Below are 23,891 nucleotides of genomic sequence, written 5' to 3'. Positions count from 1 at the left end.
CCTTGAGAACGGGAACCAGACAAGGATGCCCTTTATCACTGCTCTTATTCAACATCGTGCTAGAAGTCCTAGCCAGGGCAATTAGGCTAGACAAAGAAATAAAAGGTATCCGGATTGGCAAGGAAGAAGTAAAGTTATCACTATTTGCAGACGACATGATTATATACACAGAAAACCCTAAGGAATCCTCCAGAAAACTACTGAAACTAATAGAAGAGTTTGGCAGAGTCTCAGGTTATAAAATAAACATACAAAAATCACTTGGATTCCTCTACATCAACAAAAAGAACACCGAAGAGGAAATAACCAAATCAATACCATTCACAGTAGCCCCCAAGAAGATAAGATACTTAGGAATAAATCTTACCAAGGATGTAAAACACCTATACAAAGAAAACTACAAAGCTCTACTACAAGAAATTCAAAAGGACATACTTAAGTGGAAAAACATACCTTGCTCATGGATAGGAAGACTTAACATAGTAAAAATGTCTATTCTACCAAAAGCCATCTATACATTTAACGCACTTCCGATCCAAATTCCAATGTCATATTTTAAGGGGATAGAGAAACAAATCACCAATTTCATATGGAAGGGAAAGAAGCCCCGGATAAGCAAAGCACTACTGAAAAAGAAGAAAAAAGTGGGAGGCCTCACCTTACCTGACTTCAGAACCTATTATACAGCCACAGTAGTCAAAACAGCCTGGTATTGGTACAACAACAGACACATAGACCAATGGAACAGAATTGAGAACCCAGACATAGATCCATCCACGTATGAGCAGCTGATATTTGACAAAGGACCAGTGTCAATTAACTGGGGAAAAGATAGCCTTTTTAACAAATGGTGCTGGCATAACTGGATATCCATTTGCAAAAAAATGAAACAGGACGCATACCTCACACCATGCACAAAAACTAACTCCAAGTGGATCAAAGACCTAAACATAAAGACTAAAACGATAAAGATCATGGAAGAAAAAATTGGGACAAGCCTAGGAGCCCTAATACAAGGTATAAACAGAATACAAAACATTACCAAAAATGATGAAGAGAAACCCGATAACTGGGAGCTCCTAAAAATCAGACACCTATGCTCATCTAAAGACTTCTCCAAAAGAGTAAAAAGACCACCTACAGACTGGGAAAGAATTTTCAGCTATGACATCTCCGACCAGCGCCTGATCTCTAAAATCTACATGATTCTGTCAAAACTCAACCACAAAAAGACAAACAACCCAATCAAGAAGTGGGCAAAGGATATGAACACACATTTCACTAAAGAAGATATTCAGGCAGCCAACAGATACATGAGAAAATGCTCTCGATCATTAGCCATTAGAGAAATGCAAATTAAAACTACGATGAGATTCCATCTCACACCAACAAGGCTGGCATTAATCCAAAAAACACAAAATAATAAATGTTGGAGAGGCTGCGGAGAGATTGGAACTCTCATACACTGCTGGTGGGAATGTAAAATGGTACAACCACTTTGGAAATCCATTTGGTGTTATCTTAAACAGTTAGAAATAGAACTACCATACAACCCAGAAATCCCACTCCTAGGAATATACCCTAGAGATAGAAGAGCCTTCATACAAGCAGATATATGCACACCCATGTTTATTGCAGCTCTGTTTACAATAGCAAAAAGTTGGAAGCAACCAAGGTGTCCATCTACGGATGAATGGGTAAATAAATTGTGGTATATCCACACAATGGAATACTACGCATCGATAAAGAACAGTGACGAATCTCTGAAACATTTCATAACATGGAGGAACCTGGAAGGCATTATGCTGAGCGAAATTAGTCAGAGGCAAAAGGACAAATATTGTATAAGACCACTATTATAAGATCATGAGAAATAGTAAACCTGAGAAGAACACATACTTTTGTGGTTACGAGGCGGGGAGGGAGGGAGGGTGGGAGAAGGTTTTTTATCGATTAATCAGTAGATAAGAACTGCTTTAGGTGAAGGGAAAGACAACACTCAATACATGGAAGGTCAGCTCAATTGGACTGGACCAAAAGCAAAGAAGTTTCCGGGATAAAATGAATGCTTCAAAGGTCAGTGGAGCAAGCGCGGGGTCTGGGGAACACGGTTTGCGGGGACTTCTAAGTCAATTGGCAAAATAATTCTATTATGAAATCATTCTGCATCCCACTTTGAAATGTGGCGTCTGGGGTCTTAAATGCTAACAAGCGGCCATCTAAGATGCAGCAATTGGTCTCAACCCACCTGGAGCAAAGGAAAAGGAAGAACACCAAGGCCACACGACAACTAAGAGCCCAAGAGACAGAAAGGGCCACATGAACCAGAGACCTACATCATTCTGAGACCAGAAGAACTAGTTGGTGCCCGGCCACAATAGATGACTGCCCTGACAGGGAGCACAGCAGAGGACCGCTGAGGGAGCAGGAGATCAGTGGGATACAGACCCCAAATTCTCATAAAAAGACCAAACTTAATGGTCTGACTGAGACTAGAGGAATCCCGGCGGCCATGCTCCCCAGACCTTCAGTTGACACAGGACAGGAACCATCCCCGAAGACAACTCATCAGAAATGAAAGGGACTGGTTAGCGGGTGGGAGAGAGACGCTGATGAAGAGTGAGCTAATGATATCAGGTGGACACTCGAGATTGTGTTGGCAACTCTTGCCTGGAGGGGGGATGGGAGGATAGAGAGAGAGGGAAGCCGGCAAAATTGTCAAGAAAGGAGAGACTGAAAGGGCTGACTCAAAAGGGGGAGAGCAAGTGGGAGTAGGGAGTGAGATCTATGTAAACTTATATGTGACAGACTGGATTTGTAAACGTTCACTTGAAGCTTAATAAAAGTTATTAAAAAAAAACAAAAAATCAGCCGATGAAAACCCTATCAATCACATTGGTCCAATCTGCAACCAATCATGGCGATGATACCAGGCAGCATTTTGTTCCACTGTTCACGGGGTCTCCATGAGTCACAGGTTGACTCGACCGCAGCTAACAACGGCAGCAACAAGTTTTCTGAAGGCTCTTCAGTAGTTATATCTACCTGACCGTCTTTCTACAGTTTAGGAAACTGAGTCTCTAAGAAATAAAAGGACAAACCCAAAGTCCCTTTAGTTTGCTAACTCCCCATGTGATTCTCTTATATGTTTAACTAGACAAAGCCCATTTTGACTCTCTAAAGGTGAAGGGTCATGCTATGAATCCATTTAGGTTTGTATATTCGAAATTGCTCACAGAAAAACGAAGCGACCTCTCTTTGATTGACTGTTAAATATGCCCAAGTAACGAAATTATTCAGCCATTTCAGCCAACGGAAAATCCTTTTTTCAATACTTTTTGATGGCAGTTCATTACATTTTACCTCCAGGCTACTTGTTTTCTTTTAGCAAGATCCATTACATATAGTACTTTCATAATATGTTGGTGGAAAACAGGGCAAAAGTATTGCATTTAAGATATTTCTCCTAAGGATTGAAACATAGTTTACACACATGGTCGCTCACTCGCACACTAGCCTAGTAGAACACAGTCCTGAGGTAAACAAACAAACCTGAAGGTACGTATTTTAACAGATCTGGGACCTGAACCTTGCATCAGTGAAAATGTACAGACACATCGGTAACCCGCAGCAACTTAATTCTTCAAAGTAGCTGTTGATGTCTGAAAACTAGGGCACTAAAGTCTAATAATTACAGCTCCGAAGACAAATGAAGCCACGGCCCGCACATGTCACTTGCTGATCATTATGTCACCGCAAGGCATGTGCTTTTGTGAGGGTGCAGTATCAAATATCACACAAGGGGATACAGGGGTTTGTGTGTGCACTGTATTCAATCTTCTAATTCAAGAATGACCAAAAAAGTTAAGGTAGCCTATAGAACACCCTATTTTATAGGCTACTTTATGCCTGGAGTTTCCGTTTTAATAAAAGATGACTACACTACAAGGAAAATTAATCCCCACCTCCCCTACCTTTTCCTCTAGAAAATGCTATTTTCTACAAACTAAAAAATCTTTTACAAATCATAAAATAGTTCCATTAAAAGCAATTCATTAAATTATGGGTACTAGAGTTCTTATTTAACTTGACACAAGGCAAGGGATTATATTTCATTAGAGTTCTCCAAAATTGCTCTGATCTTGAAGCATTTTTAAAGCCAGCGATACCAAACCACGAACAAAACAAAAAGTAGGAACTGGGGTTGAGAAGGAAGAGGTGACATGCGTGGAGCTGAGAACCAGCGACATGCAACAATGTGTGTACTGTTTGATGAGAAACTAGTTTGTCCTGTAAACCTTCAACTAAATTAAAAAAAAAAAAGTAGTCTGAACTGAGACTTCTTAACTCCGTTTGTTACAAAAACAATAATTACCAAATAGTTTATATAATTTGAGAAGTGTTGTTCGATTTCTGTTCTTGATTTTGCTTTCTCCCAAAGTTTAAGTTGGACAAAAGTTACTTTGGGGACAAATGGATGAAAGAGCAACTAAAACAGAGGTGAGAGAATTTAAGAGTATTTTTTTCAGGCTACTGTTACTTCAGTTTTTAAAGAGTATTTCAGGTAAACTGCCTTTGAAAGCCTTAATATGAATTGACAACTTAATAAAGATAATCTGTAATATTAACTCATTTTATTTCTTTCCCCTTGCTGCTGAGACATGATAAAATCTTTTCCATAATTTATTGGGTAAGTAATCTAATACAATTATAATATGTAACCATAAAATATTAATAGTCTCTCTCCCCCAACCCTCATTTCTTTACAGAACATAAATCTGGTAGCAACCAAAACCAGGCTCTTTAATAATCATCCAGATAACTGCATCTAGTCAGTTTCAAGGATGCAAAATTAGTATATACTCAAAAAAAAAAAAAGTTTAATAAGTTAAATTCCAGCATAGATATATTTTGCTATTTCAAGAAAAGTTAGGTCCCTGGGTGGTGCGAACAGTTTGTTCTTGGCTACTAACTGTAAGGTTGGCAGTCTGAATTCATCCAGCGGTACCCTGAAAGAAAGGCCTGGTAATCTAGTTAAGATCACAGGGTTTTCTACTCTGACACACATGGGGTTGCCATGAGTCAAAACCACCTTGAAAGGAACCCTTTCATGAACGAATTATTTTCTGCTTGGAATTTTTTGTTGATATCACGTGTTTTCATTAAAGGAAGCGTGCTGAATCATTGAGTGTGTCTGAATTTTTGGTAGGCAGGATGGATTTTTTTTCTTACCCCCTCTCACAGCCCCAGTAGCTTGGTTACTAACCAAAAGGTTGACAGTTCAAATCCACCAGCCGCCCCTTGGAAACTCTATGGGGGCAGTTCTACACTGTCCTATAGGGTTGCTATGAGTCAGAATCGACTCAACACCAATAGGTTCCTACAAGCCTACCCTCACCGTCCCGAGGTACATATGTTATACTACTAATTCTACCCCAGAGTATCCCTTCCCCAGCGTCCACTTGGACATATGTGTGCCACATAAAAATTCTGAAAATTTCTATTTTTCCTACCAAAAATTTAGACACCTCAGACAATATCCTGTAAAAACAGTAATTTGCAGCACATGCCTGTTTTTTCAGTTTCAAACAGTCATAAAGGCCCCCACCTTGCAGCACCATGTGCTCTTAGTAGGAAAGCAACTTCCCAAGAAATCCCAGAGGCTGAAAAAGTGGTTGCAGCATCTACCGTAGTTCATGAACAGGTTAAAAATAAAAAGCTGGTCCTATAAAAGCCTGGCTGTTGGCTGAAGTTTTCACTGAACGTAAGACAAAGCCACATTTTGCCTTTGAATTTTGACCAATCATCCAGATGCCTGGTTTACATGAGGCCAAACTTCAGAATATCGAAGATCATTCAAGTATTTCACAGAGCCCTGACCTTTCAAGCATCGCTTAGTACAGAGGCTTTGGCACTACAGGACTAAACCCCCGAAGACTGATTACTCTTTTCAGGTACTTTGAACACCTATAGATTCAAACACCCCGAAGCCTTCGCATCTCCATAGATCTCAAGTAGCGATTTAATTAAAACCCCACTGAACCAGGATCCAGACAACCTGAGCCTTCAGACAACATTATTGTTGTTAGGTGCCGTTGAATCAACTCCAACTCATAACAGCCCTATGTACAACAGAACGAAGCACTGCCTGGTCCTGTACCATCCTCACAATTGTTGCTATGTTTGACCCCATTGTTGCAGCCACTGTGTCAATCCATCTTTCTGAGGGTCTTCCTCTTTTTTGCTGATCCTCTCCTTTACCAAGCATGATGTCCTTTTCCAGGGGCTGATTACTTCTGAAAACATGTCTAAAGTATGTGAGACACAGTCTCACCATTCTTGCTTCTAAGGAGCACTCTGGTTGTACTTTGTTCTAAAACAGACTTGTTTGTTCTTTTGGCAGTCCGTGTTATATTCGATATTCTTCGCCAACACCACAGTTCAAAGGCGTCAGTTCTTTTTTGGTCTTCCTTATTCATTGTCCAGCTTTCACATGCGTATGAGGTGATTGAAAACACCATGGTATGGGTCGGGTACACCTTAGTCTTCAAGGTGACATCTTTGCTTTTTAACACTTTAAAGAAGTCTTTTGCAGCAGATTTGCCCAATGCAATACACTGTTTGATTTCTTGACTGCTGCTTCCATGGGCACTGATTGTGGATCCAAGTAAAATGAAATCCTTGGCAACTTCAATATTTTCTCCATTTGTGATGATGTTGCTTATTGGTCCAGTTGTGAGAATTTTTGTTTTCTTTATCTTGAGGTGTAATCCATACTGAAGGCTGTGGTCTTTGAACTTCATTAGTAAGTGCTTCAAGTCCTCTTTACTTGAAGCAAACAAACATTTCTGCGTAACGCAGGTTGTTAACGAATCTTCCTCCAATCCCGATGGCCCGTTCTTCTTCATATAGTTCAGCATCTGTCAGTCTGTCGTACTATGGGGCTTGCATGTTGCTGCGATGGTAGAACGTATGCTACTGGTATTCAAATACCAGCAGGGTCACCCGTTGCGGACAGGTTTCAGCTGAGCTTCCAGACTAAGACAGACTAGGAAGAAGGACCTGGCAGTCTACTTCTGAAAAGAATTAGTCAGTGAAAACCTTATGCATATGAGCAGAACGTTGTCTGGTGTAGTGCCAGAAGATGAACCCCTCCGGTTGGAAGGCACTCAAAAGACAGCTAGGGAAAAGCTGCCTCCTCACAGTAGTCTACCTTAATGATGTGGATGGAGTCCAGCTTTCAAGACCTTCATTTCCTGGTATGGCACTACTCAAACTGAGAAGAAACAGCTGCAAACATCAGGCAATGGTGTGAAAGAAAGAAAGAAAAGATAGAAGTGGGCCACAGAGGATCCTGAAAAAAGGCTCACTCTCTACAACGGGCTTATTTAGGCGGGGAGGAAATTTTTTGAGAGGGGCTCAATTATAAGCACAGGACAGCCTAGCTAGGAAGGGAGCCTTTCAAGTGATCATGGTATCCTTACCTCCCACCAACCACTTTCATGTTGAAAAAAGACCTGCTCTGGGCCAGAGAGAGAAAAAGCTTCATGTGTTAACTGGAGTGGTTTTATATATGCTGGTTTCAGGTTCAATTCAGAGAAGTACACTAAAAGTTACCTGGCAAAGCACTCTAAGTTATCTTCGCATTGTACTTATTTATCTGTCATTCCCCATGAACTTCTGAAGCTTTCTGCTTTCAAGCTACAAAAATCTAATCAGGAAAAAATGATTCAGCCCAAGTTTATTCTACATACTGAGAGATCCAGAGGCAATCTGAGGTTTGTATCTTTATTTTTTACTATGCTAATAGTCCAAGTGCCCTATTCAGAATAACCTCTATTTTTTTATCTGGCCAATCGAACCTCATTTTTAAAATGCCTCAATTACCTAGAGGTCAGACTTCTGGAGATTTCAAGCACTGGAAGGAACAGTATTATACTTTGTCACTTTAAAATATTTCCATAGCAGTGAGCTAGCGGACTATGAGCACCGAGTAAAAGTGAAAATAGGTGAAAACCAAGACTTCAGTGGGTGCTCGAGGTGCCAAGACAGGTCAGTCTGGTGATAAAGGAGAGAGGCACCTGCCAATAGGCAATGTCCACCAGAGCCAAGCCTCTACACCAGAACACCAAGGAGAAGAAAAACAACCTAGGAAAGAAACATATGAGAGAAGAAAAATAAAGAAAAGAGCAGAAACCAGGCAGAGATCAGAAAGGGGTAAGCTGAGAGTAGAGAAATGCTGAGTAAAAAGCCAACCTGGCCACCCTGGGGGACCAGGAGCCAGTTACATCCTAGAGGCCCGCATCCTTGCCAAGGGCTGTGAGCTGCTTGGGCAGTCCTTGGAAATGAGGTGGGGAAAAGACAACATGACCATTTAGTTCTAATGAGCGTGTATTTGCTGGAATAAGTCAACAACCAAGTCAGTCTATTAATTTCCATGGTGGACCACTGAAGTGTGACAGCAAGCTCAACTACAGCCACTAGCAGCAGAAGAGGGCCACCTACTTTATGGAAACTGCCCTGCAATATGAGATTTAAGTTCCTGGATGACCCAACGAAAACTCAGGAGAGGCACTGATGTTGACAGGAGCAATTAAATAAAAGCCAAAGCAAATCATATAATTGATTAAGAAGTGAGAATTCTGTGATGACTTGTTTCAGCATTTGCTTCAAAACCTAGCCTATCTCTGAATATGACTGATGAAAACAACGGTAAACTGAACATGTGCCATATTGCACTCAGGAAGAACTTTTCCATTAAAAAGTAATGGGTTTAGGCAAAATTGAAAAATAGGTAAGTGCACCCTTAGGTGTGATAATGCTATTTTCTACCATAAAATGAAACCTTTGGTGATAGCTGGGAAATGTAATTTCAGAGCTCTCAGAGTATTAAACAATGGCTTGCTCAAGAATACAAATGGATGGTCAAAAGCATTGTTTTTGCCTTACTAGAAATTTGGGGAGATGCCATAAAATATTCTTTGAGAACTACAAAGTTTCCTGCAGGTAACAAAGTAACTGCATAAACTTTAGAAGTCACACTTAGGACACAGTGTCTCGTGTTCTTTTTACCACCTTCCAGAAGAACTCTGACTTCTTGATTCAACCTATGAATCACGGGTTATTCTAAAAATGTACCATATTTTTACCTATAAAATAGAATGAGAAAGTTTACCTGTACCTGAAATTCTAGCACAAGGCAAACTAATTAAAGTCAAAGTTAAAAAAGAGTTAAGTAAAAGCAAAATTAAATTTAGACCCTGAAGTAAGAAAACTGAATTTCAGCTATCTAAGAAATCCCTTTATTCAGAACATTGTGAGCACCCTTTTATTCTCCACAATACCTAAAAAGTAAATAATGCATGTTCGTACATCTTATAATTAGTCTCCGTGATGCTTTATTTTCTACTTGTATGAAGGTTTAGGGGAAGAATATTTTTCCTTCTCTAATTTTTTAAGTTTAGCTAACAGCAAAGATAATCTTAAATAAGGACTTCTATGAGGTCTTTTTCTGAGAGAGTTGATATCATGGTAAATGGCCTGCTTACCAGGGTTAAATATGTGGCTAGAAAAGTACTCTCTTCTAAAAACACTGAATTCAAAAGTCAACCAACATAACTGCAATTCTGAGAGTGTTTGGGATCCACAGCTCTACCCAGTTGGTTTAGAAGGACTGGTTGCCCAGGGTTAAGTTCCTACAGGGATCAAAAGCCAATTTCCCAACACTTTGGTTAACAGAGACACAAAAATTGCTCAATACTGTTCTAAAAGCAATAAACAACTGTCTGATTTTGTACTCTAAGAAGAGTTGTGAACAAACAAAACTAGTTTAGAACACTTTTCTTTCAAAATCCAATGCTACCAATGCTATTCTCTATTGCGATATAGTCTATATTCAAGCCAGGCTCTGTGTGTGTGTGTGTGTGTGTGTGTGTGTGTGGTGCATGTATCACAGCAGTGGTATGTACAGTGGCCCATTAATTGAAAGCCACATTTGATATAATTTCCACTTTATAAGAAACAAACAACAACTCCACACTGTTTTTAGGTTAGAAATACGCAGTCTCTAGTTAATGGGCTCACTGCTAAGACAAATGCGGTAGAAATGAGAAGGTATACATGGGAAAAGCCATGTGTAAGAAGGGGCTAAATGTTTTACCATTTTTTATTACCAAAGGGTAAATATTATATTTTAAGTCATGCTAAAAGTATGATGCAAGTTTAAAAAATTACATCAGCTCCAAAAACCAACTGCTATTTTAAAAAAAGACATAATTAAGAAAAGCAGGACTTCAAGGAAAGTACAGGTACATTTCACAGCCAGGTTTCTCCGTTTCCTTACCCTGCACGTGGTAGACCCGCACTCTATGTGTAATGTGGTCAAAAAAGCAAGTCACTTCTGAGTAAATCCTTCCACGCGTCACTCTGACAAAGGGCAGTGTGGGGTGCCCATAGAGCTGAAGAGAAAATGACATTTTTAAGAAAAATGTATTTGCTTCCAAGCTTTTCTAAGAAATATTCATTATTGTCTCCAAAATGGCAAATGTTTATCACCTGATATTTGCTACTTTAAATGAAAACCAAACCTTACAATGTACCAGAATATAAACTTGCTGCAAATATTGATTATAAGGTTTTCATTATAAACACTGAAGAGAGAAAATAAAAATATTCACAACTTGATTGGCCTAGTGATCCACAAATATGCCTCCCCGGTATAAAAATTTCTAATTAAGATTCCTCTATATTATCAATACAGTTATTTCATAGAATTAGAAATGGTTCCACAGCACTGACATTTTCTCAAGTAGACATTTAACACAAGCATGGCCCCCTAATGTTCAGGGGTCAGGGCACAGGGCAAGGAAAACCACAGGGAGTCATCTAAACAAACAGGAGGCAAGATTCAAAAACACAGTTTAATCACACTTAGGCTTACTGTGCTATAAAACATACTTGAAGATGGAGCTGGATACAAAGCAAAATTACAAACTTGAAAAAAACTACTTGGAAATCACTGGTTTAACCTTCATTATTTAGCATCTAAATTCAAGAAAATATGAGAAACCACATAATTTAAGTGGCATAGGAACAAATTTAAAGCACTTCTGAAGAATTTATTTTCTTAAGTATTAGAAGCCTTAGCATGGCAATGGCATAAAAAGGCCAGGTTTGCAATGTGAGCTACTTTAGTATATTATTTTCAGAATTGTGTAATTTCCTTCCAAATATACCTCTTTGGCTAGGGAAAAATATTCTGAAATTAATATAATGCTTTTACACTTGACAAAGTGTGTGCATCTACCACACAGCGTGAAACAAAGGGATGAGAACCCTGGATGGCAATTCCTGGGCTCCTGCCTCTTTCCAATACTGCCTCTTTCCTGGATGGTCATTTAATTTCTCTTTGTAAATATATGATAATATAGAATTTGATCTTCCTATCTGACATTGCTATGTTGTGCTGTGTGCTGTTGAGTCAATTCTGACTCATGGAGACCCTACAGGACAGAGCAGAACTGCCCCATAGGGTTTCCAAGGAGTGGCTGGCAGATTTGAGCTACTGACTTTTTGGTTAGCAGCCTGAGCTCTTAACCACTTTGCCGCCAGGGCTCTATCTGACATTAGAGCTATTTTAATGATAAAACGGCCTTAAAAAATTAGTTACTGTTATCTATGTATAATATTCCATAACAAAGCTACTTTTTTTTAAAAAAAAAAGTGTAAGACCAGTCAAATGAAACAAAATACCTGTCCAGTTTCAAAAGCTGGTAAGAAAATTCTGACACAGTTTATACTTAGGATCCACTGCCCATCTGTAATACCTACCATAAGCTGTTGTGACCTTTCATTAATTCCTCAATGATTTAAAACAAACAAAAACTAGAATTCTTAGTGTGGCCTACACGATCCCTTACGATCTAGTATTTGACTCTGGTTAGCAGGTTTTCCTACAACTGCAGAACAACAGTAACTTTTTCAGGACACAGGCCCCTAAACAGCAAAAAAAGAAGGTGGATATTGATACTCAGGCAGGGAGTCCTATATAACTATGAAAGCAAAGGAAGAAACTCTAAAAAAAATACAGAATTGACAACACAAAAACCAAAAACTACTGTAACAGAAAAATAAATAACAGATTAAATGACAAACTGGGAAAATTTTGCAAAAAGTAGGAAAAAAGAATGTGTTTACTATTGTTGTTTTTGGGTACCATCGATTTTCAATTCAGTGACCCGATGTGAGAGAGCAGAACTGCCCCGTAGGGGTTTTCTAGGCTGTAATTTTTACAGGAGGAGATCACCGGGTCTTTCTCCCGCAGAGCTGCTGGGTGGGGTATGAACCGCCAACCTTTCGGTTAGCAGCTGAGCACTTAACCACTGTGCCACCAGGGTTCCTTGTGTTTACTATACTATACACAAAAACTGATTTCAGGGAACTTAAGAAACTCACACACATAAAAAGATAAATGTACAAAAAAAGTTCAACCTCACTAGTAATCATATGAAAAAAAATCTTAACAGTAAAGTATGCTTCAGTTATTACTGGCAAGGCTTTTAATATGGCTAGCTCTCAGAGGTACAATAGAATATTAGAGAACTATTCTCAAAACACATGGTAGGAGTGGAAATTTATGCAGTCTTTCTGGGGGGAAAATTAGCAGTATGTATCAAAAGCCTTAAAAGGCTCCCTAAATTTACGGAAAATGACTCTTCTGGAAAATTCTTCTCAGGAAATAATCACACTTGCATAAAAAGAATGCTGCAAAGAATGCTTATCACAATTTTATAACAGTGAAGAACTGGAGGAAAAAGTACATATACAACAATAAAAAAACCTAAACCAAACCACAGGGGATTCTTAAGATACCAGTATATATTAAGGTTGTGTTTTCAAAGAATATACCACTAGAGTGTGAGCATTTTTACAAATGTAAAATAAAATATGTGCATGCAATAAGACAAAATGGGAAGGAGGGGAGAAGGATATGCCTAGAACAAAAGACAATAAAAAATGCATCAAAATATTGGCAGTGGTTTTCACTGGCTTATGGAATAGTTGGTAATTTTTACTGTTTTTTTTGTTTTGTTTTCTGCATTTTCAAAATGTGCCAGAATTTGCATATACTGCCTTTATAGTCAAAGGTAGGAAACAAACAAACCTACGCTCTGTTTTTCTGTTTTTCAGTGCTAAAAGTTAAGGAGCAACGCAAGGTCCAACGGACAATTGATTTTTCACATATGGCTAAATATTCTCTATGTACATAGAGATGCTCGTGCTGTATATGTATAGAGTGGCACCACAGCACCACAAGTCAAATCTAGCTGCCTTCTAACTTCAAATTTCATTGGGCATTTGTTCATTGTAGCATCCTAACCGTATTCTCTCTCTGAAAAATTATTTATCTAACTTCCAATTATGAGCTGCTAGGTATCAATAAAGGGTTAGAATATTGAACCCAAAAGCTCATCTATCCTTAACAGAGGATCAAACAACGAAACATTTTTTTTCTCATTACTCTTTCAACATGTATCTACTGACTGCTCATCTCATCAGCACTTACCCTGGCTTCCCCATCAGGTAAGAAGAGGTACGCACCACTTTTGTCTTTTTTATTTGTGGTTCCATACCATGAGAATTGCAGTTTCACTTCATGATGTTTACCGTCTTCTTTATTTACCATTTTCTAAGAATAAAAAAATTTAAAAGGCAACTCACTATTTAACATATTAATCATGTTGCATCTGTTTCCATGTGTATGTTAATTAAAAAAAAAAAACCTATCAGAATAGATTGAAAAACATTAAATTTCTAATACTCAAAGTCACTGGTTGATCACTCCAACCTTTATAGTTAGCCTTGAGATTTGAAACCTTCAAATCTCAGGGACAGAAAGCCAGAATACACTTCGTCAAGAAAAGACATACACAAATTAAGGGTCTAGACCACTGCTTGTCAAACTTTCTGTTGTGATGTGGCAGGTTTGTTTTTTATTTCCAATCTACATAAACCAATATTTGTGTACAGTACAATAAAAGCAAAATTACCAGAAAAATGAAATCAAAGTGACATACTAGATGCACACTCAAATTTTTTAGGACCAGAGTCAACAGACATAAATTTACTGTCAAATTGCTTTAAAATTTTCCATAAAACTTTCTTAACTCACAATTTCTGTACTTAACTCCTGGACCACTAACAGGCTGTTGACAGGGCAGCAGTATTCACAGATGACACTCGTGAGTAGCACTGGTTACTGTGGACCACAAGGAGGAGGCAGACATAGACATAGCTCATCCATCCTGTCGCCCAGAATATCAGGTACAGTCCTACCTAAGTACACCTATTTTCCCTTTGCATAAGTAATCTCCACATGTAGTAAAGTGATAAAGTGTCTATGAATTCCAGAACAACTTAGGTGAACATACCTGCATAAGCCCAGATTGACCAAACCAAAGTTTAATAAAGGAGTTCTCTAGCATTATATCTTCTTCAGCACTTTTTATATTCTTTATGTTGAAAATTCCTCTAACTTCTGTTTTACCATTATATAGAACATAATCAGCTAAGGATGGCTTTGAACTTGCTGATTCCAAAATCTTATACACTTTCAATCCCAATGGTGGTACATGCGCTAGAAAAGAGATCTTTAAAAGATAGCGGAGGTAATTTATTAAAGAGAAGTGTAACCTACTGAAAGAATAACCACTTATACTTTAAGCAAAAACAACAAAAAATGACATTTTTTAAAAAGACAACATAATAATATGTTTCAATAATTTATAGGTAGAGTATCTACATCTCAGTTACCCCAACCCAACAGGCTTATGAAGGGCTTTCATATTTCCATCTAATATGTGAAATTATGTGACCATCCTCAACTGTCCTACAGTGCTCTTAATGGATGTTTATAGAGGAAATTCTCTGTGAAGGTACAGGCTTATTGTGAACATGATCTCTTCTAATTATTAGAAAAAAACTTTCATAATATTGCTCTATTTCAGTATATTGAAAACAAAAATGGCAAATGTAATAATATAAATATTAAACACCATTAGTGTAGGCAGCACCAGTCATTGAATGCCTGGGGTTTACCAGACATGAACAAGGCAGGTATGGTGATACACATAGCACAGGACGTGACCCTGCCTTCCAGGAGACACTGTTCCTTTTTCTAGATGGAGTGTTGCCTGGAAAATACGATCAACCCTTGTATTAGACTCTTCCCTTTCTACCAAGAGGATGAGGCATTTATAACAGCAGCCACAAACGGGTGTTAACAACCTCTTTTAGAGATTCCTCTGTGGGTCGGAATCGACTCGACGGCTGTGGGTTTCGTTTGGTTTTATGAGCAGGAAGGAAACCCTGGTGGTGTAGTGGTTAAGTGGTACGGTTGCTAACCAAAAGGTCGGCAGTTCAAATTCACCAGGTGCTTCTTGGACACCCTGTGGGGGAGTTCTACTCTGTCCTGTAGGGTCGCTATGAGTCAGAATTGACTCAACGGCAATTTTTTTTTTTTTTTTTATGAGTAGGAGTGGGGCACTGGTGATTAGTGATTAAGAGTTTGGCTGCTCACCGAAAGGTCGGCAGTTCAAATCCACCAGCTGCTCCTTGGAAACCCTATGGGGCAGTTCCACTCTGCCTTATAGGGTCGCTATGAGTTGGAATTGAATTGAGGACAATGAGTTAGGGTTAGTTATGAGTAGGAATAGACTTGACTGCATTCCACCATACAAGTTTATGGCTGCATCTTCAGAAGTATAGTTCGAATTGCACTTCAGACTCTAAAAAGTCCAACCTTTCTAGTGATGCAGGGCTCAGTTTAACAATGCTTATTTTAAGAAACTTTCAAAAAGATGCCTATTACTTGTGCCCAGATTTTCCATAATTATATCTCAGAAAAGAAGCATCTTAGCTGTTTAAGGAGTAGTTCTGTGGCTTGTTATATGTTATCTTTGTAATTAAACGTTCAAACTATCCAAAGTTATTTAGACGGGTGGTCTTTATCTCAATTTCAATATGCATAACTATTGTTAAACTGAGTTAGACCAAAAAAATCCCAATTTTTATAAGTAATGATTACTTTGGAATAAAGCTACAATATACATACCAACAAAGATATACAAGTACATACTAACAGTATGTACTACTACTAATATATATAATACCATATGAGAATAACAAACACTATACATACTAATGTAGACACTAAAATCTGAGGAAACATAAAATCTATTTTCCTTTAGTGTCACTTAACTGGTCAGTTAAGCTCTCTGGTATTTACAACTCTGAACTACTTCACATACACAAACATGACGGCTCCACAGGTCACATATGCATATACAGACTATACACTGGCCACTCTTTCTTTACCGTGCCTCATTTATGCCAACAACATACCTCATAGGCTGTTTGTGAAAGAGCATTTGGTGTATCCCAAACTGCACTGACTTGAATTTCCACAGGTTTTCCGGTAGCGGAGAACACTTGCACAGTGGGGGAACTCACATAGACTGAGACCACCGAATTCTGGTCTTGTTCTGAAGGATTGTAGACCACAAGGTACCTGCAAAAACAGCAGCTTCACTACTGGGATCTCAAAGTATTTTCACTTCTTTCACACTCTTGTAAGACCTCAGGTTAAAACCGATAGTAATAGAGGCAACAAATGGAGAAGAATTACAAGGAACACTCTGCAGAACTTCTAGAGAATAGGCAATTTCATCACAACAAATAAGCAAACAGTACAAAGGGTTATGAAATAATAGGATTCAAAAGCACTTTCTAAATTATAAAATGTTTTACAAATGGAAGGCATTAATAGAACTGTAATCGAGTTATTTCCATAGCCCAGAAAATAACCTATATAAATATGGTTTTATTGAGCTGTCTAAAAGAATCAGCTCTATGCAACTAATAACTCTGGTCCCTGCCTAGTCTCACTGAATAAAAATTACATAATTTGTCTGTTTGCAATTTAGCCATGATTAACTGAAACTAAAAATTCGGCATTCATTTTAGACCATTAACACAGCAAAAAAAAATATGGCTGTACATGCAGATCACATAATTCAAACGTTTATTTTATATACAGGAGACCTTTATTATCCAAGAAAGTCAATTCTGGAAGAAAGGACACTTGAAGTGAATCCACTTCAAATAGGGGTCAAAATTTTATAACAAATAGTGGTACAAAAAAAGTTGAGACTTAGCTAGAAAAAGGAAAATAAAGACTTTTAAAAATAAGTTTAAGCAATATTTGCCACTATGGGCAAGTCTTAGAAGGGATACAAAATAATTGAGATTTTTGCCAGAATTTTTCTGACTATATTTTACATTAGCACATTATGACATCCTTCATATAACATTTAAGTTTCACAGGGTGGTTTTTAAACTTTTTTTTTTTTTTTTTAAATATTTGAGGATGTCATCATTTTTCCTAAAAAAAAAAAAAAATTAGTAAAGGCCTCTCTCAATTCTTTAATACTCAAATAATTCTCATTTGAAGCACTGGACATCCTTGATTTTCTGCCAGATCCCCAGTGTTTCATGATTTTGCCTGTGAATAGGAACAGTCCAGAACAACACGTCATAAACTTCATGAAATCCACATCCTTTGAAAGATTAAGAATTTACTTCATAATCAATTTGCATCATATTATCTTCCAATAAATGGATAATCTGAGGGTGAATTAAATAAGGACATCTGACTAATTGTATAACTCACTGATTTATTAGTGCGTATTTTCATGATATGAAATTTTTTGTGGCACAGTGGTTAAGAGATTGGCTGCTAACCAAAAGGACTGCAGTTCAAATCCACCAGCCACTCCTTGGAAACCTTATGGGGTAGTCTACTCTGTCCTATAGGACTGGTATGAGTCAGAATCAACTCGATAGCAACGAGTTTTTACATAATTTTATAAGTGCAGGAACACAGAACTGAATAATCACACACACACACACACCAACAACCCACTCTCCTCACATACGGTAGTTATATTGGAGGTGGTAGGAAGCAAGCTAGCATCATTTATTGTAATGTATCAGGAAGCCTAGTAACACTCTTTCAACCTCCATGTGTGCATCGTGTGTATTTTTGTTCTCAATTACATTACAAACCATTCATTAAGAGAGCAAACAAGTACGTACAGAGGCCAAAAAGAGAAGGACAAGGGGAGAGAATAAAGAAAAAGAAAGAGGATATAACATAAAATCTGGGAAAAATCTGACTTATAAAATATTTACCAGGAGAAACATTTATGAATTAAACAATATCCTGAAATACTAAAGGTGACAATATAACAACATGAATGTGTCTAATTCCTATTAAGCTTACAGTATACATCAGTTTAATAAGACTTAGATTATGTTGCTTATGTTCCTCAAAATTCCATATGTATATAAGAGAAAATGAAGTCATTTAGTCCCAAGTATATTTCCAAAGGGGGCTCAAACCTTCTATTAGTAGATACCAGTTGCTGTCAAGTTAATTCTGACTCACAGTGGCCCTGTGTGTGCCAGAGTAGAACTGTGCTCCATAGGGCTTTTAATAGTTGATTTTTCTGAAGTAGATCACCAGGCTTTTCTTCTGAGGTACCTCTGGGTGGACTTGAACCTCCAATTTTTTGGTTAGCAGCCGAGTGCTTAACTGTTTGAACCACCCAGGGGCTCTGAGTAGTGGATAAAGCCCCATTTTATGTACAGAAGCAATTCTCAAGAAGAGTGAAGGTAACGCTCCCTTGAGAGATCTGTTCGACAGCTACTTGAGGGATTTTACTTGCATCTTTCCACTTCCCCTCCACCACAGTATACATTTAACCTGCTTGTTTTCCTATTACAAACACACCTGGAGAATCACCGATGCCAAGATTCACTGTTACCTCCAAGACTGTACCAAATTCCTCAGATGCAGTGATGAAGAAAAACTGTTGAGAATCACTTATCTTCACAGCACTAAAGATGTTCAAACCAGTCCTCCAGAAATGAGTGATTTACCACCAAATCCTATGTTTCCAGAAACTTAGAGAGCTAGTATGTGAAGAACTCTAGAAAACTCTAGAAAATGTGGCCTGGAAGAGCCCTCAGAGAGCCTAATTCTGCATTGAGAGCCCCAAGGCACCCCGGTCATCTGCAGCCCACTAAGCAAGAATCCCCACTGGCAGGTTCTCTGGATGCTCTACTACACAGAGCTGGTCAGGAAGTCTCTGATAATAAAATACAATGTGTTCCCAAGCAATAAATTAGATAATAAGCATCCAGAACACTGACTCTTCTCCATGGGGAAAAAAAATGACTCACATTTTAAGCAAATAATAATTTTAACCATACATTTGGTTTTCTACAATATTAAATCACTTTTCATAACAAGCTGTGAACTAGGTTCTGTTTTGTTTCATTTTAGTAGCTAATTAGTATTTGACCATAATGATGTTTCTACTGTACTGAATGATTATGTAATTATCATGCCAGGAATCTATTCAAAAACTAAATGTGTAGAATATATAATGAGTATAATGCTGCACTAAGAAAATAATTCTTTCACGTAATTAGAGATTCACAGCAAGTTCTTCAAGTGCATCACAGTGCAAATTTATCTGACACACATACACACACAAACTCATGTCTCTGCACAGTTTAGGCAGAGTAAAGAAAAAGCATGATCATCTATAAATTATATTTCCTTTGGAAATAAACACATTACTGCAAATTAACCAAATTTTCATTATCATTATCATGTTTTGTTATACTCTCATTATCCCCAAATATGAGTTTTTAAGTCCACAAGCTGTGAAAAAAAGGCAACAGGTTTCAATATCATATCATAGTATCATACTAGCTTACTGAAAACTATTAATATTTGATCAGCACTAACAAAAGGTAAGAGTAATATTTATATCCTGAAAATGAGGATAGTTAATCTCTATTTTACTTTTGAGGTAACTGTATAAGAAGCTCAGAGCTCCACCCTCCCCCTGCCACATTAGCAATACCTTTGTATCTACCATCTGTCATAAAGTTACATCAGCTTCCTGGTTCTCATTGTGATGCTGGGCCCCCACAAGGTGGGGTTACTGGAAATTATTTCGACTCTCTATATGGATGGAACGACCCTTGCCTCATGCAGAAAAAGTACTCATATGTTACCTGCCAATCAAACCAGAGGGCAGAAAATGATCTGCTTTGGGCGGGACGGGAAAAAAAGGGTTGAGACCACTATTATAAAAACTCATGAAAATGTTTACACACAGAAAGGTTACAAGGGAGAAGAAGGGTGGGGAGGGAAAAACGCTAAATAGACAATAGATTAGTGGTAACTCTGGTGAAGGGTAAGAGTACACAGTACTGGGGAAGTAAGCACAACTAGACCAAGCCAAGGTCATGGAAGCTTCACAGACACATCCAAACTCCCTGAGGGCCTGAATTACGAGCCTAAGGGCTAGGGGTCATGGTCTCGGGGACATCTAGCTCAACTGGTATAACATAGTTTATAAAGAAAATGTTCTATATTCTACTTTGGTAAGTAGCATCTGGGGTCTTAAAACCTTGTGAATGGCCATCTAAGACACTCTACTAGTCCTATGCTGTCTGGAGCAAGCGAGAATGAAGAAAATCAACCAAAAAAACCCACCAAAAACATAAGGAAAAGATTAGTCCAAAGGACTAACGGCCCACAAGTGCCACAGCCTCCACCAGACTGAGTCCAGCACAACTAGATGGTGCCTGGCTACCACAACTGACTGCTCTGATAGGGATCACAATAGAGGGTCCAGGGTAGAGCTGAAGAAAAATGTAAAACAAAATTCTAACTCAAACAAAACAAGACCAGACTATACTGGAGTGACAGAAACAGGAGATACCCTGAGAGTATGGCCCCTGGGCATCCTTTTAACTTGATACTGAAGTCATCCCTGAGGTTTGCCCTTCAGCCAAGGAGTAGACAGGCCCATAAAACAAAATGAGACTAAAGGGGCACACCAGCCCAGGGGCAAGGACTAGAAGGCAGGAGGGGGCAAGAAAGCTGGTAATGAGGAACCAAGTTCGAGAAGAGGAGAGTGTTGACATGTCATGGGGTTGGCAACTGATGTCACGAAACAATATGTGTATTAATAAGAAACTAATTTGCCCTGTAAACCTTCATCTAAATCACAATGGGGTAAAAAAAAAAAAAAAAAAGGTCATCTGTATGTCCACTTCAAATAAGGAATCATTTTAAGGTTCTTTCCTTGAATATGCTACTTAAGACAAATAGACTTAGAACTCCCTCATCCCTTTGGTGGAAATTATTCATGTCATGTTGAGAAGACAACTGTGGCAATCTCTGAGTCCTCTCTTTGAGGCACATCTAATCAGTGCCCACTAAAAAGTAAACACAGACAAGGACCCCACAGTCTTCCCTCTAGGACTGGCTGATGGACAGAGTGGAAGGAATATGTCCCTTGGTCAGAGGGACGTGGAGCTCTCGTTCACAGAGTACTTCCTATATGCCTGGCCCAGTCCTCAGGCCTGTATGGACAGCCCTACAAGGCACACCCTTTCATCCTTCTCATCAGACAGATAAGGAAATAGAGGGACAGCAGGCCTAGATACACTACCTAGACTCACCGAGCTAACAAGGGCCACAACAACCTTTTTTTTTAAGCTGCTTCTCTCTCCAGCCAAAAGCATAAGGACTTTTTATTGACAGCTGAGGTTTCCTACGGCAATTTTTAAGAAATGCTTAATTTCCCTTAGTTCCAAATTCTTACGTGAAAAACTTTCTCCTCAGCAATGCTGAAGATCCCTACAGAGCCTCTTTCCTCAGGAAGCTCAGGTTACACAGAAAGTGATTTATATTATATTCATGAAAGAAAATTTATAAACTATTACTGAAATAGAAAAAAGTCCTGCAATATACTAGGGTGCTTATCTTAGGACTTCATCACATGAGGGAAGCAGCAACAATATTTGAGGGAACATTTATGAAAACAATACTTGAAGAAACATTTATAAAGTAGTATTTGAAAAAATATATATAAAACGTTACATATTTTTATGAATATGTAAGGAAGATAAAAATGAAATATACGTGTTTTCAAGTCCTCTATAAATGCAATTTAAAACCAGTCAAGTAAGCACCAGAAGTTTATATGAAAAGTAATTGTAACTTCATATAGCTAGCATAGTACCTGGCACCGAATCATGGTGAATAAATGTTTGATGAATGAATGAGTGAATGGAGAAAAATGTGATTTGGAGAATTTATCATTTACAAATAGCACTAGTGTGGGGCTTTATAGTTTTTTTTTCAGAGCGCTTTCATTTTTATTATTTTGATTTCTCAAAAAATGTTTTTCAGGTCAGCACAATAGGTAATTAACCCCTTTGCAGAGCTAGAGAAAATGACAGATCCAAGATCACAGAGTGTTAAGTACAAAGCAAAGACAAGAGCTCAGTTTTTCTGATTCATAGGCAATAACTGCATGCTAACAAATTCATTTCAAATAAGAGTACATTAATCTTCTCCAAGTAGCCTCATTAGTGGAACACAACCTAAAGAAGAGTAAGCTTTATATGCTATTCTGAATATGAAAATATATTGCATTTATATGTTGAGAAAAATAGCAATTTCTGGATTTGTAAGTCCTTTTGATATATTCTACCTGGTTTTCCTAGGTTTAAATCACAATGCCAACCACATTAGTCATCAGAAATAATCAAGATATTAAAAACAAAAGGAGTCTTTTAGAGATATATAAGGTTTTCAAAAATCACACTCAGCTCTGGAGTCAGGCACATCCAAGCTCACACCTCCACCATGCCACTTATAATTTGAGAAGTTCTGGGCAATTATTTTACTTCCCCAAGCCTTAATTTCCTCATATATAAAGAGAGAAAACAAGGTTGGTATTACGATTGTTAGGGTGAAATGACAAAACATCTGGAAAACCACCTAGCTCAGACCTGGCACAAAGTAAAATCTCAATAACAATTTTTCTTCTTTCCCTTACAAGACCCTTCCAGGTGTCCTGATGAGAGACACTGACGCTGGACAGGGGAGTGAAGGTTTTAATTAACCCAGGTCACTGAGCTGCTTTAAAAGTCATTTTTGGTATAAGGTACATATTAAGTCGAAATAAAAGAAATTAATAGAATCACACATGCGGTAACACAGCAAAACTGATACAAGAGTACTGATAACATGGGGGGGGCAGTATTTAAATGCACAGCTGCATAGAATACACACAAAGTAATCATTTGGCTTATGGCTAAATTAACGAGCAAAAAAAAAAAAGGACAGATAGAAGGATACCATGTGTGGTTATTAAGTTAAAATTTTTATGAATGTAAATAATATATTAAACTGTTAACAGAGATATTTCCTCTAGTTCCGGATTATGAATATTCTGCAGGTCTTTTCTATAATTCTAGATATAAAACACTATTATACAAAAAGTATGCATTGTTTTAATAAATCAGAAAAACAACAACAAAAGTAAACAACTTTTTCAAAGGAGTGGGGAAAAAAGTAGTCAGACAAAGAATGGCGAGGAAATATGTTCCCGGTAGAGGACTGTAAGAATGAAGGCACAGATACACTAAAAAGAATGCTATTTTCAGGATACAGAGACCTTTCAATACTACTAGGATCTAGACAGTTAAGTGAATCTCTAAGATTAGAATATACAAAGTTAGAGAGGGAGATAAATCTCAAATCACAGTGAGGAGTGGGGTGTCTTTATGGCCTTACAAGGACCTTGGACCTTATTATGTAGGTGGCGGGGAATGACTGAAGGGTTTAACATGGCCATATTTTCAACAGCTACAGGTAGGCCCCAACTTATAACAGAGTTCCAATGACTCTGTTATAAGCTGGTTCTGACGTAAGTTGAAGACCTCTTTTTTTTGTT

The 23,891-nt window shown here is 38.1% G+C and overlaps 1 protein-coding gene across 1 annotated transcript in view; it reads right to left on the bottom strand.

The window, feature by feature from the left end:
- MAN2A1 (mannosidase alpha class 2A member 1) overlaps nt 1-23,891 on the bottom strand; it is a 183,476-nt gene that overhangs the window by 45,644 nt on the left and 113,941 nt on the right. The window contains exons 13-16 of the mRNA XM_003404736.4: nt 16,402-16,567; nt 14,430-14,648; nt 13,565-13,687; nt 10,343-10,457 (exon numbers count right to left, since the gene is read on the bottom strand). Of these exons, the coding sequence (XP_003404784.2) occupies nt 10,343-10,457; nt 13,565-13,687; nt 14,430-14,648; nt 16,402-16,567 (623 nt within the window). The remainder of the gene's footprint in view (nt 1-10,342; nt 10,458-13,564; nt 13,688-14,429; nt 14,649-16,401; nt 16,568-23,891) is intronic.

The sequence above is a fragment of the Loxodonta africana genome, chromosome 2, assembly GCF_030014295.1.
Source record: "Loxodonta africana isolate mLoxAfr1 chromosome 2, mLoxAfr1.hap2, whole genome shotgun sequence".
NCBI lineage: Eukaryota > Metazoa > Chordata > Mammalia > Proboscidea > Elephantidae > Loxodonta > Loxodonta africana.
The sequence above is the reverse complement of the archived record's forward strand: the minus strand, read 5'-3'. Positions and strand labels throughout refer to the sequence as shown.